The 14,841-nt window shown below is 29.7% G+C and overlaps 1 protein-coding gene across 5 annotated transcripts in view; it reads right to left on the bottom strand.

Moving 5' to 3' along the window:
* Nucleotides 1-14,841, bottom strand: part of Cnksr2 (connector enhancer of kinase suppressor of Ras 2) — a 223,579-nt gene that overhangs the window by 80,480 nt on the left and 128,258 nt on the right. For 3 of the 5 annotated variants that reach the window (XM_034486264.2, XM_034486263.2, XM_034486262.2), the window contains exons 9-11: nucleotides 14,494-14,640; nucleotides 4,762-4,895; nucleotides 1,166-1,377 (exon numbers count right to left, since the gene is read on the bottom strand). In XM_034486264.2, the coding sequence (XP_034342155.1) occupies nucleotides 1,166-1,377; nucleotides 4,762-4,895; nucleotides 14,494-14,640 (493 nt within the window). The remainder of the gene's footprint in view (nucleotides 1-1,165; nucleotides 1,378-4,761; nucleotides 4,896-14,493; nucleotides 14,641-14,841) is intronic. The other 2 variants (XM_076918814.1, XM_076918813.1) reach the window with 1 other exon arrangement.

Genomic DNA, 14,841 nt, shown 5'->3' with positions numbered 1-14,841 from the left:
GTAAGTGGAACCATAACTGTAATTAAGATGTTATGCTAAAAATGAAATTCTTATTGTTGTGATAAAGAAGCACGTGTGCAAAGATAAACACAAATGAATGTAAGTGCTCAGGTTCTTTGACGTTTTCTTTATTATCATCAGTCTTTGTGCATGTGTGTGTGTCACATGTGTGGATGCCAGAGGCTAGCTTCTGGGATTTGTTTTTCCTACTTCAATGGGCTCCAGGGCTCTAGGATTGTACAGCATGCACTTTTTAGCTGTGGAGTTCCCTTGCTCACCTTGGTTTCTATTCTTTAGGTTAATTTTTTTGACAAAACTTAACGTGTATAATTTTGCCAAATATCTGTAAGAAAATTAAGCATGTATAAGAAGAAATGACTGCTGTTTGGGGAACAGAGGATGAAGACAGGCTGAAATTACCATGGAACAATCTTGTCTTTCCCCAAAGTATACGCTTCTTACTTTCAAGGATTACTTTGAAACTGGATAGGGAAAAGTAGTCTTCCAATTAAATCTATTTGTTTTACATTTTAGGTACCTTCACATGCAAATACTAGAGCTACACCATATCAATTTCAACTATTTGTGATTATGTTAACCTCTTCATTATATATGAAAAATCAAGAGTCAACAATTTAAAAAAATTCCTAACATAGCAACTCTAGGCTCATCTATGACCTAAATAAACTTAGTCCTTTCTAGGTAAAAATTTTATCCACTCAAACTTAAGATCAATCACACAGCTTCTTAAAAGAATATAAAGCCTTATGCTATACTTTCCCCAGAAAAGCCTACCTAAAAGAGTCTTTACAAATCCTTGAGGATTAAGAAACTGATTTCATTATAAAGAAGTCAGGTTAATTATGAGTATTTATACTTATATAAATCTCTTGAATTATTTTATTTTTGTCCTCTATCATAGAAGATATACATGTGATTCTAAGATTTCACATGTCTTTGAGTTAAAATGTTAACTATTCTTTGGAAAATCTAGAATAATTTCTAGTATCATGTCTTAAATTGTTGCTACTCTATTTAGAAATACCTGGTGTCACTGATGAATTTTAAATGCTCAAATAATTTCACAACTGAAAAGTCTATGAAAAGAAATTGAGAAACTCATGGCAGATACAGCTTTTATAGAACGTAAGAGAAGAATCTTTACCATATGTTGGTGTGCTTTCTCGTCTTCCTTGACTACTTGATCGTCCCTTTTCATATTCATAGCAATACAAGACAGTATCTTCTTCAACAATGTTAAACCTCTTTCGATATTCCTGGTCCAGAAATGAATTTGGGGATTCAGATCCCTTATGAACTGGCTTGCCCACCATATGTCCTCTGAGGTCTTCACAAGGAAGGTTTCCTTTTTCATCCCTAAAGCAACGTGAAGGTACAGATGAGCATATTATTAGGGCCATATAAAATTACAAGAGCCTTAAAATACTAACAATATCATTCCCTTATAATATATCTTCAGATATTTATAAGACTTCTTTGAAAATTATAGGATAAGCTAAAATCATTCTTATTTTGTCCCACATATTAGTGAGGCCAAATGTTTAAATAACTGGCTTCAATATCTTCAATATAGAGATAACTGACAGCTAGAAATACATCATGGATCTTTTAACTTTTGCTCTAGTCCAATTTTCACTGTGTCATGACATAAGAAAAACTATTTCGGCACATAGATTGGTTTTAGGTGAAGAACAGATACTAGAAATCATGCTAAGAATTTAACCATATGGTCTTCTGTTTATCTTATTCGTTTTGATAGAACTTGTGTTGCTGAATAACAAAGTTCTTTACGATTCTATCACTGATATAAGGGAAAGTATGATTTTATCAATGATACTAGCACCACATAAATCAGTATTATAAGAAGCTCAAAGAGCAGGTTATTAATGTAAACCAAATTGATGAGTAGTACAAATGTTCAAACTCTAGGTAACTCCTCAGAAAGGCTATATAAAAATTACACACTAGCAATGTTTCTTATGGAGAGAGGGTGTGGAAAATGAAGTAAAATATAAAATTTAGGAATGAAATTTGAGAATTAACTTTTCATCGGTAATAATTTAAGGAGAAAAAATTCTCAATATTTTATGAGATACCTAAATTCTATTTTTGCTATTGAAAAATATTTCCTTTAACTTTTTTGGTTTTTCTACAGTAATTTCATTTTAAATTGTATTAAAAATTTCCTGTATATTCACTCCATTTTGATCACACCCATCCCTTGCTCTCCTGCTCCTGGATTTCCTTGACAGTCCCCTCCTACCGCCATACCTTTTCTTGTTTTTCCACCTCTCTAACCCTGTGAAACTTTTAATAAGTACCGCTCAGTTACTCTGTTAAAAATGTCTTTAATTTGGGTTTAATTTTTTTCCTCATGAGTAGTCTGAGGTACAAGGCCATTGTTTTTTAGAAAGTAATGGGCGACTGAGCTCATAATGAAAGCTTCCTTCTAGGATTAAGTAAAAACACCTTGTTTATCTTATGAAATCTTTCCCTGGCTATCTGTAAAAATTTATTTTAAAAATTGTCTTCTAGAATATGACTCTAAATGTAAATGCAATGTTTTTTCCTCTCACACATCATTATGCTTCACTGGTAATAGCTGTTCCTAGTAATCCTAAACAGTACCCCAAATTAGCACTATCAAATATGAACACATTAATTTTATATCAAAATATGACTAAAATAATCCCTTTTCCCTTTTTATTGGATATTTTATTTATTTACATTTCAGATGTCATCCTCTTTCCCCGTTTCCCCTCCCTAGAGCCCCCTATCCCATCCCCCCTCCTCCCGTTTGCTTTTATACCATTTTAATTAATGCAAGTCATAAGGTCAGTTGGAGCTGTTTGGCAAGAATCTGACATGGGCCAAGGACAAGGAAATGGGCTGCTTAGCAGGAATATGACATTGGCCAAGGACAAGGACTAAAATCTTAAACTTTCAAAATAAACTGAGTCATATTTTAATTATCTTCCATTAGACCATATAAAATGGTGATGAATTTATAAAAATCTGTCAATTTAATAATTATGAACCTCAGCCTACCAAAAGTCTGTATTTATTTATCTATATAAAAATGTTTAAATGTTCAAAGTAGAGAACTATAATCCAGATATTTTAATGATGTAGAAAGCAATAAATAATATTCTCAAAGCTGACTCAATCAGAAAGTTGTCTTATTAATGTATTTCTTCACCAGATAGCTACCATTTATATAATTATTTATTTTTTATATCTTAAAACAAATATATTGCTTAATACTGACCTATAAATATACAACTAGTTCTGAAACATGAAGAATACAAATATAAATCTCAGTGCAAATTTTATTTTCAGTTAGTTGAAAGCTCTTCTTGAACTAATTGCCTGTTAGTTTTTCTTACAGTTAGCTCTCTATTGAAAAGAAATCGACATTGCAATTAGCTTGGAAACAGTCCTAGTGAACTCACGACACTAGAGTAAGGTTATGTTTATCTGTACATTTGCAGATTTCTCCATGAGGCTCATGACATGAATACTAATGCAGCTTGTACCAGAAGGTAGTTCAGATTTATTAGTTTATCATGTTATATTTGTATAGACATTGTCTATGAAAGAAATTTGCAAGGGCTGGCATTTTCTATAATACAGTAGTATGGAGAAACAGCCTTTTATCAACCAGTCAGCTTTATTAAACATGACTATATGGAATATACTGAATAATGTAAAATTGAGAAGCATACCAAGAAAAAATTTTTCAGTGAAATAAAGTAATAATATATACAAATATGTACATAATTAAATATATAAATGAATATATATGTATGCATTTATAGTATGAATTTTCTGAAGAACTTAATGTATTTAATGTAATGCAAAAACTTTCACTTTTATTAAATTTATATGTGCATATGCAGACATAGTAAATGTATACTTTTGCTCTAGATTTAAGGAGTCAGATTCAGAGATCATTGCCTTAGTGGATATTATTTACAGTTAATGAGACATTCTAGGTTTAATAAAATGAATTAGTTATTATAGCTTAAAATTGCTTAAGGACTTATAAAATATTTATTCACATCACAAAGAAAGAAATTTGGTTAAGTACAAAATATAACTTGCATTATAAGACCGTATACACAGTCAAAAGACAATAAAATTGTGACCTTCGTTTTTAAAGAATAAAGTAACATTTCCCTTAAATGTTTTCAAATTGTGTGAAAATTTTAATTCAACTAGTCTTGCCTTTCCCCCCTTTTTAAGATAAGAAAGCTTTGATCATGTACAACTGTAATTAAAAACATGATGTATGTTCATATACTGCCCAAATTCCTATTCTATGAGAGATTTACTCACAATATCCTTTTAATGAGCATCTAAAATGTGAGATGGTAAATGCAACTTTTTACTTTCATTTAAGAAAGTATAAGAATCATCTCTAAACTATCCATTTAAAAACATACGAAATGTTTTATATAGAACTGACATGTCTTGTGGTTTCACAGTCAAAAATTCTCCTTCACTATTAACCTTGTAAAATAATCTTGCTTATTTAATATTACTTTTCTATTATGTGAGATAACTGTTGTTATTAAGAAAAGCACATTTACTATCATAAGAATTACTTTTTAGAATGTGTTCAGAATTCCTGAGAAAAATATTCAAATTGTTCTTTAAGAACTGACTTTGTGGTGTAGAAGCTATTAGATTAGTCTTTAGTTAGAAGCTGCCGAGAATAACAACCTGGGTAGTTTATACCTGGGAATATATGGTTCTGCAGGAGGAGGGGGAATGTAGAGATCCTGGAGAGCAGAACTGTCTCTTTTGGTGGGTGTACTGATGGTGCTGGAGGGCGTGGCAACACTGCTTGTGGGACTTCTAGGTATAAGAGGCTGGTTAAAATGAAAAAGAAAATACATACGCACACAAACAACACAAAACAACAACAATGACACATAGTTATCATTTAAAAATTATCTGTTTGTTCAAAGTTTTGAACTTGGCTGAAATCAAGAAAATGTTATTTAACATATGGATATTTCTTTGGGCTCCCCCAAATGAATAATACACAATAATGTTTTCCATGCAGTTCCCAACTCACCTTTTCTATGGTTTAACCAACCAAAAGCTATTTATAAAGTAGAAATCCCATTCAGTGATTTGCAATGAGAAGAGTTATGCCACTCAGAAATGAGAAACTATTTAAATTAGATTTGCTGGAATCCCACTTTTAAAAGCTAATAAAAATAATTCATAAAAGATTTAGCTTACTCACATATTGACTGACATTTGACAAACCATAATTTTATGTTAGTAAGAATGTGACAGAGGTTCAAAGAAGGTAACCGAAAATAGAAATCAATACAGGAGAGTATTTTCCAGGAAAATATAGTTTTTGTCAACATAAACACAGAGCTATCTCTTCAAAGCCATTTTCTATTACATCTTCCAAAGTATAGTGAATAAAGTGACACAATCATTTGATCTTTCACAGGCATGTGCATTTATGTATTATTTAAAGCTCATCTTTTGTGCCTATAGCACTCTTGTATTTAAGTATTAAATAGACGTTGCTTTCTAAAGATACTGTATAAACTGAATTAATCAGATATCAGGATGTCTTAAGAGCATTCCTAATTCTAAGATTGAGAGAATGTGAGAATAATCTTGTGGATTTCAAAATTATTCTAATTTGGAACTAAAATTCACAAATTTTTATATTTATCTTACATATCTGATTAAGTGTACACAAAATCAACATTAAAATATTACCCTCAATGCAATCTCAAACAGAAAAGTAATGATCACAAAATGAATTGCATCTTCACATGACAAAATGGTGCTATTTTAGCCTGTATGAAACACATTTGGCATATCTAGATAAACTCACAATTCTACTACTTCAACATGCATTGCTGGACACTCAAATAAATGTGTATTACAACTATTTATAGTATTGCAGCATTAATTTCATACAGATGACAAAACTTTTTTGAAAACCAGGCATAAATACAATGGAAATTACAATGTAGTTCACTAGGATAAGCTACACAACTCGGGATTCAGTTAACGATTTTGACCTTCCTCATTACACAGCTCATCTTAACAGCTTCAAATTACACTTTCTTCCAAAAGGACAGTTAAGTTTAATGTATGTGAAATCAAAATGAAAGAAAAAGAGATAAAAGGAATGGCAATGTATGAAATCTTAATTTTCTATCAAATACGATGATTTAAAAATGTCATAAACTTCATACACTAAAAAATTGTGGACACTATGACAGTATGCAATAAAGAGTTCCCTCTCTACTAATATTATTTTGTTTTGGAACACAATCCAGCTAATCTATGCCTGTACCATAGAAACCAAATTTTTGGCAATGAGAAACTCTGAGAGTATACAGATGATTAGAGGAGTCATTTATACTGATGAATGCCATGAAGCCCAAGATAATAAAAAATGAATTTTAAGAGCATTTCATGCCTCTATAATATTTGAATGAAAGATTCAGTGATACATACACATGCACGCACACTCACACCTGTATGTGTTTACAATATGACAGCTTACAGTTCTTGTATTCTTTGTTGTTATATTTTGGCTCAAAATACAGACAACCCTAATAGACATGCAGTAAATGAAGAACTTAATATGTATCATATTAATTTCCAATACTCTAAAATCAATTTATTATGAAAGAAAAACAAATAACCAGTATGCTTTCAATGTACTTTAACTTTAAAATATCCTAATAGTACAAGTGAACTTCAAAACACTTTCAAATAATAGAAGTTTTTAATAGAAAGTAATCTAACTTAAATTTTATTCTTTTTCTTCTATTTTAAGGTTACTAATTATACTTTTACTTTGTTAATCTATAAGTTTTGTTTGTTTAGTATCTATTGTCTTCCCCCAACACCCAAAAACAAAGAAAAAAGGAATTGCAGCTAACTTTTTACAAGAATATTTAAATATGCCTTAGGTATGAGGTAAAAACTAATAGAATTTTTATTTTGCATGAGCAATTTGCCAAAATTGTGAATTTCTTTTCTAGATTTCAGTATTAGCTATGCCAACTTTCTTTAAATTTCTATTACCTCTCTATTTCTATTTTCAACAAGGAGTTGCTATTAATGTCATCATTTAATGTGTGTCACTATATTTGAAAATTGATATAAGAAAAAATAGTATCTTTTTATTTCTATTTTCAACAAGGAGTTGGTATTAGTAAGAGTTAATGTGAGTCATATGTTGGGACATTAATATAAGATAAAGGCTTAAAATGTTCAAATAGATATCAGACTTTGTTATGTTACCCTGGTCCAATTAAATGAACTGCTATAAAATAAATACAACTTGTTCTTACAGAATTCAAATGGCTGTTTGATAGATAAACCAGAAGGAGTATTTCAATGCGTTTACTGTGTGGATGACATCTAGCTTACCAGTATGTGCTATACAAATTAAAGTTCATAGTAAATAGTCAACATATATGTAATATATTTCTGTACTGTTTGTGTGCTACTATTATCAACCTAGGCAAAGTTAGAAAGAAAACATGTGAGAATCATATTAAAATATCAACTTTGACACTGATATTAGAAAACGAATGTATGTATTAACTTAAAAAAAACTTCTGGAAAAGAATTGAAATAATATAATATTGAGTGACTGAAACATTTAAAAATCATTGAGGAACTTTAGGAAGACATCTAATAGAATAGAACAAGTAATGAAATTAAGCTGAAATCACTGAAAAATTTCTAATTGTAACAAGCTGTGGTAAAAAACAAAAACAAATCCTACCATTAGTATCAAAATACATGAGAAATGACAAACTTAGTGTCCCTTGATTAAAAAATTAAGGGTATTTCAAAATTAAAATTTAAAATATATGTATATGCGTATATATACATATATATCCTTTGACTAAAAACTTCAAGTAAGTGAATTTAATAAAACTAAAGTATACCTTCTCTTGTTTTTTTTTTTTTTTTTCAAGACAGGGTTTCTCTGTGTAGCCCTGGCTGTAAGTATACCTTCTCTTATCCTAGAGACATTTACTGTAAATCATTTGTTTATGATATAGCATCAGGAAAATAGTCCTGGTTGTATCAGGAAGAATTTGCACTTTAAGCAAAAAGTAGAATTAATCCTATTTTTTTCTTTCATGACTTTAATATCTTTGGTAAACTTTTTGGCAAAACTACTATCAGTGATTAAGGGTATTATTTTAAAACTGCATAGTATCCTAAAGCTTCAATATAACATGGTGCCATGGCATGCTGTTGAGTATGATTTAGATACATTTTGAATTCGACTTCAAAGGAGTTTATTTGGAAGGACCTAGTCCTATCATCCAATACTCATTTGTAAATGGTTCTTCTACCAAAAAGCTCCTATTCCACAAATTGAACAGCACTCCATTAGAAAGGACCATTTGTGTGTTTGTGTATGTGTGTGTATATATATGTGTATTTTATTCTTAGAAATCAAGTTTGATATATTATTGTAGATTATTGCCATTTATCTCCCTAAGTGTTAAATTCACAACCATATGCAGCTCTTTAGTACATTTAGATGCTTAAGGAGTAGTTGCATTGGTCAATCAGACTCAGAAGTCAGTCATTCATGCATTTTCAGTGTCATTTTAAAGTATATAAATACCTTAAAGACATACTCTAAACATAATATGGTATAAATCATTCTGAAATATGAGTGAGAACTTTAGCAATAACATATTACTCATCAGTTTACATATTGATGGAGGGTTGTAATTGTCAAAGAAAATTTTAAGCTTTTATGAGGGATAAACAAGATATTACTTTAAATTATTTGATGGCCCAAGTCTTTTCTTCTTCATGTCCTCCAATTTTAATATCACAAATAGAACATCTGCAAAGTACTGATATATATGCATGCATGTATATGTATGTGTGTTTATATACACATATATGTATGTATATGTATGTGTATACACACACACACACATATATCAGTACATATAAAAGCTCTGTGGTAAAGATTATAAAAAAAAGCAATGTTCACACCTAAGAAACTGAATTCTAATTTTAAGTTTTACTTGAAATATTTAAAAATCTTTGGCAAGTGTATCTTAGTTTAATTGTCCTTCAGTTTAGTTAACTGATCTATTGAAGTTAGAGATATAAATTTCTTCAATAAAACCAATGACATAGAGGCAGCCCCAATACTGAAACATTGAACACTGCAATAGTACTTATTTGTAAAAATCATTTATGTGAAATTCACACAAAAACTTGCTTTCCCCTTTCAAGTAGAAAATATCAATGGAGATACAAATGATTACAGTAAGTATATATAACCTAACCATTCATTTTATTTATTCTTAGAAGTAATTACAGACTCAAATTGATAACAACACCCCAAAGTTCTAGCATAGGACAGTATTTAAGTCCTTATACAGTTCAGGCACATTTTCATTAAATTCCCAATACTGGTATCACTTAGTACCAGAATAGTGCTTTATATTAACAATTATTTCCTTGATCATCTCAACAAATGGTCCAGAGAAATTGTATTCTGGGTTTGGAAACAAGAATCTGCATACAATCTTATATATTTCTTGACAACATAGAAAATGCTAGCTATAATTAAAAAATGATGCCCACATTTTTACCTGGTCATGCCTTTTCTATGTGATAAATTATTTGAGAAGAATTTAAGCAAAATAATTGTGTTTAGAAAGCTTTCCCTCAGTTTCTCAGCTTCTATTATAATACAAAATTATAAATAAAAAAATGTTTTCTTCTATAAGCATGTAAATTTTCTGTTGTTCTTACTAGACTATAAAGAAAACAAGCTTTTTTCAGACCATGGATATGATCAGGAGACCCTAGATTCTTGAATTTAAAAAGCACAGATATATGGACATAATATATGTATGCTATTACACAATATTCTATATAACATTTGGAGTCATATTACAAAATAGCTAGTCCCACCAAATCACATTGTATTGATAATAAGACTAGTGTATGTAATTTTGTGCTGTTTGATCTTATGTGCATAATTAAATGGCAATATTAAATTTGAAGTCACAAAATATAGTTAACATTATCTGAGATATTAACAGAAGAAATTGTGGGAAGTTAAGGTTTTACTTGAAACACTTTATATTTAAGATTTCTGAAAAACATAAGCTTAACTTAATCAACTGTTTAGCAATGGCTAACACCATATGTTATTATTCATAGTAAGTGTTAAAAATGTAAAAACATTTGGCTCTAACCCACAAATGTTACTTAGATTCTTTACTTGATTGCTTTAACACTGATGAACTTCAATGTGATATGATAGTTGCTTTCAGTCATTTCCTAATTTGAGCATGCCAAACATAAAAATGCCACTGTTGCCCAGACAGCATAATTACATTTTTACATAAAATTATACCTCAAAAATGATACTTCAAATAAAAGGCTTTCCTCATAATATGCTTTTAAAACAAGACTCTCTAAAATGTACAAACTTTCACTAATGTTCATTTAATAACATTAAATTGTATCTAATTGCATCTTGAATATTGAAACAAAATTTATTGCTCTTGTTTTGTCTTTTACATGATGACTTTAATCATTTTTAAGTGTATTATTTTAAATTTAATGTGCTCACAGTTCTATTGTTGTTATACCAGTTGATATACAAAACTGACTGCTGTTGATAATTTTCTATTTCATTTCTACTCAGTCATTACAGTAGTGTAAAGTGTAAACTGCCATCAATAAAATTTAAGTACAAAATCACAAATCAACACTATGGTATCAATATAAGAGATTTATGGGGTAGAAATAGTTTAGAAATATAATGATAATCATATAGATTAATGCTAATTTATATAAAATGTGTTGAATAATATCTAAATCTACCGATTAGTTATCTGAGGTGTATTTCTCCACCAAAAGCTGGGTTCTTCAAGTGTTTTAAATAATCATTGATTCCCAGTGCTGATTTAAGGAAATTTCTTGGCAGTGTCCAGTTATTTCTTCCATACATCTATTATTGTAAGAAAATGATTGCTCACATGTTCTTGTTGCAATGCATCAATTGATCAATTGCATTTAGTACAGCAAACTTCTAATCATCTACTTGTGGTCTATCCAGCACTCCCTGGAATTCATTTTACTAATAAAAGAATGTGACCATATTCATCACCATGCTTACCCACATCCTGGAAATAAGCAGAGTGTCACTAAGGAGATGTTTTGAACTCTTAGGAGGCAAGACACCCCTGTTTACCTTCTTAGAATAAAAGACTGTATCTCATAGACAGACATCTTTGCTAGTTATGAATGTATACAGATGACAACAGAATTCAAAGTTTCAGATGAAATTAAAATTGGTCATTGTGTCTAAGGGATCTTTAAGTCCTTCAGTTCTATCATCAAATGTTTGAGAAAATAGAATTTTATCAAAAGAACTGCAAAAGTTTCATGAAATGTGCTGATGAAATTGCTCTGTAAGCATGAAGTTGAATTGTATGCTTTTGCTTATTTGGGTATGAGTTCCAAAGAAATTCCAAATCAAAATCTACCAGTGCAGTTAATTAATACTAAATGGTCCTATCATTTAAATCAGTTTAGAAACAAAATACTCCACCTTAGGATACATATACTTTATTTGTATAAATAAAATTATTACCATATTTGTTTAAAATCATTAGGTATGAGAATGATGTATACACTATTTTTGGCCTCTATGTTCAAGCAATTGATATTTTTATTTAAAAAAGTTAGCAGATAGGTTGAGCCTGGTATTAAAAAAATAAAATACACATGCTGATTTAAATAAATACAACAAATTCTTTGTATAGCTTCTAATTAAATTAATTCCTATTTGATTACTCTTATACCTTAGAAAAAGAACCAACATGATTCAAACTTCAAGTTTTAATTGATGATATATGTTTAATACCTATGATTTAATAGGCATTCTGGTTCTAGCTGATTTGTATGGATATCAGAATTAAGAAAACAATAATAATGCCACTTGTATCTACACAGAGGACTGTTGTTACATTAGTTTTTGTACTTCACATATGAGGCTGGTTCTCAGAAAATATGACCTCCGACAAAGCCATGTAACAATCCACAACTGTCATCAAACCTCACCCTGCTATTTGACATGTCCTCTCTGAAATAGCCTGCATTCAAATTTTCAAGTTTGAAATCTTAGGGGGTTCCACATTTACTTGAACGTAATTTGTATTCTATAAAAATTCTAATAGTTTCCATTAAACTTCAGGTTGTCTGGGTTTTAGCACTGGCTAAATCCTTAAAATCAATAAAGAACTCTATAATGATATAATTTCCAGTTCTCCTCAAAATAGTTTATAAAAACATGTTGTGGTGATGGTGCAGTTGTAAAATTATAGAACACATCCACTCTTACTCTTAAGAATTAGTTTTAGCACTGTTAGAAATAATTTAATTAAAACCAAGTTTTTCTCTTTTGCTGTGTTAAAGTTAAGTTTGAAGCAATTTTCAAAGATGTTAAAAATAGTTCTGTTTTCCCTAACAGCCTTGCTTATCTAGAGATGGTGAATGTCAGACAACACATTTTAGGTTACCCAAATTTAGTTGAAATAGCAAATTTACAAATGTGTTGATATACACACATGTACTTATTTAAATTATTTTCTTTTCCTCCAGATTATAGTACTATGAAATCATAAATTTATAAAATATTCAGCATAAATTAGTAAGTAATAAGAAATAAATAATTAATAATTTGATAATAATTATAGATTTTTTAAAGAATGGACCTAAAATAGTACCTTTAAGTTTATAATTATATTGTAAGGATTGATGGAGTTAACTTTTAAAAGGTATTTCTGCTCTAACTTTGCATAAATATCAAGTGTTTTTATAGCATAAGTAATACTAGTGTCTGGATTACTTTTATTTATGTAAGTGACTTTTAATTGCTTTAACATTATTTTTTGACTTTAGCTTATACTACTGGGCAAAAGATCTAACAATGAAATAAATAATCATTTGATTTTCTAGACATACTATTTTAGAGTATATGGATCAACAAAAACTAGAATCTTTTTGGTGTTGAAGTTCCTTTATGAAGGGCTATAGAAAAGGAAGAAATGTACACATATTTAAAGAGAACCATCTAATAACTGAAAGCATGGGGGCTCTTCTTCTATGTTCCCATTCCTTTAAAACTTTGAAAAAGGATCTTTGACATAGAGGTGTCAATTGGTAATTCCAGAGTAGAACAAAGCAATTTATAATGCAGTAAGAAAAAAATTATGTGATAGAAAATTTTGATCTGATGACATATGACCTAATAAGGCAATAGCCTCTGAACTTTAGCAATCATCAGATATTTTTGCATAAATAGATACTGTAAGTCAACTGCATTTAGACATATTAATATAGTCTATTGAAAAAAATACAAAAAGCTTCACATTAAATATATAAAGTTCTTAACACTGAAACATTTTACGTACTTTAATATTATTGAAATATAATGCCAACTTTGGGACTGATAAATGGTCAAGTTTTAAACAATAAAAAATCATAATTCATAAGACCAGTTTAATGGAGAACTTACTGGAAAAAACCTGTGGCTTGTAAAAAGCTTTAATAGGTTACCAAATCTTACATAGAAGAGGAAATATTGAAGCTTTTCTTCTTAAATCTGAAAAATGGTCAGTATTCTAAGTCCACTGAGCAATTATTTAAAAACAACCAAACAACTGGACTCCTACAAAAAGGTTGACTTAAAAACAGAAGATTTGCGAAAAAAACTTCAATGTTGTTTCAGGATTCTATCCTGATTGAAATAAAATGCACTATTTTTTAAATCTTTGTCCAACCATAAAATTTGATATCTTACCTTCATATACTTTATTGCCATCCCAATTATTATTTTATAGTGAAGTCTCATAATAAAGAAAAATAAAAAACTAATGTAACACTTCCCCTGGTTTTACTACCATACATGGTGGACAAGTGAAAAATGAGATATTCTGAAAAATAGACTAATTAAATTTTAATTGCCAATTTGAAAATTAAGTTCCCACTCTTTATAAATTACAAGTTTATATTCTAATTTAAAGTAGTTTTAAAAAACTATCTACTACATTCTTCCAGAAGTGTATGTGATTATAACTTATAAAGTGTAAGATTATAACACAAAAAATAAACCTCTTACTTTCTTCTCCGTATTTTGACATGGAATAACTTGTGAGTTTTTAAAATTAGGCTTTAAGTTTTAAAAATGAAATTAGTGTTATCCTTTGGGTTTTAGTTATTGGCTCAGATTTCATCACAATTAAGTCTATAAGGATAAGAGGTGAAGAGATAATTTCACAAACAAATTTTCAAAAGCATACAAGATTGATTCATATGCTGCTGAGATGAGGCACAAAAAGAAGCATTACTGAGATAATCTATGGCTAAAATGATGGTGTATGACTTATGATTAAGCTTCATTACCTGCAGAGCAAGGGGCTTCCATCTCATATTTTTCAGTAAAGCTGGTGCTGAGGTAAGCATGCTCTGAGGTCGCTTTTTCAAAGTTAAGATAACACCACTCGGGTCCTCTCGTAGTGCATTCACCAAATTTTTCAACTGCCACCCCACCTGGTAACCAGCAAAATCATTACAATAAAATTGAGGTACAGTACTCAAAGATTTAATGTTCTCCCCCTTTAATAAGATTAGTTAAAAAAGAAATCACATAATTGGTGTATCATCCTACCTATTTTCAGGAGAAATATATTGAAGAAAAAGTTTTATATTTGTTGATTAACCATATTATTGCATTAGAGTCCATGAAATTAT

Source organism: Arvicanthis niloticus, chromosome X (assembly GCF_011762505.2).
Source record: "Arvicanthis niloticus isolate mArvNil1 chromosome X, mArvNil1.pat.X, whole genome shotgun sequence".
NCBI lineage: Eukaryota > Metazoa > Chordata > Mammalia > Rodentia > Muridae > Arvicanthis > Arvicanthis niloticus.
This window is presented reverse-complemented; position numbering and strand designations above follow the sequence as displayed.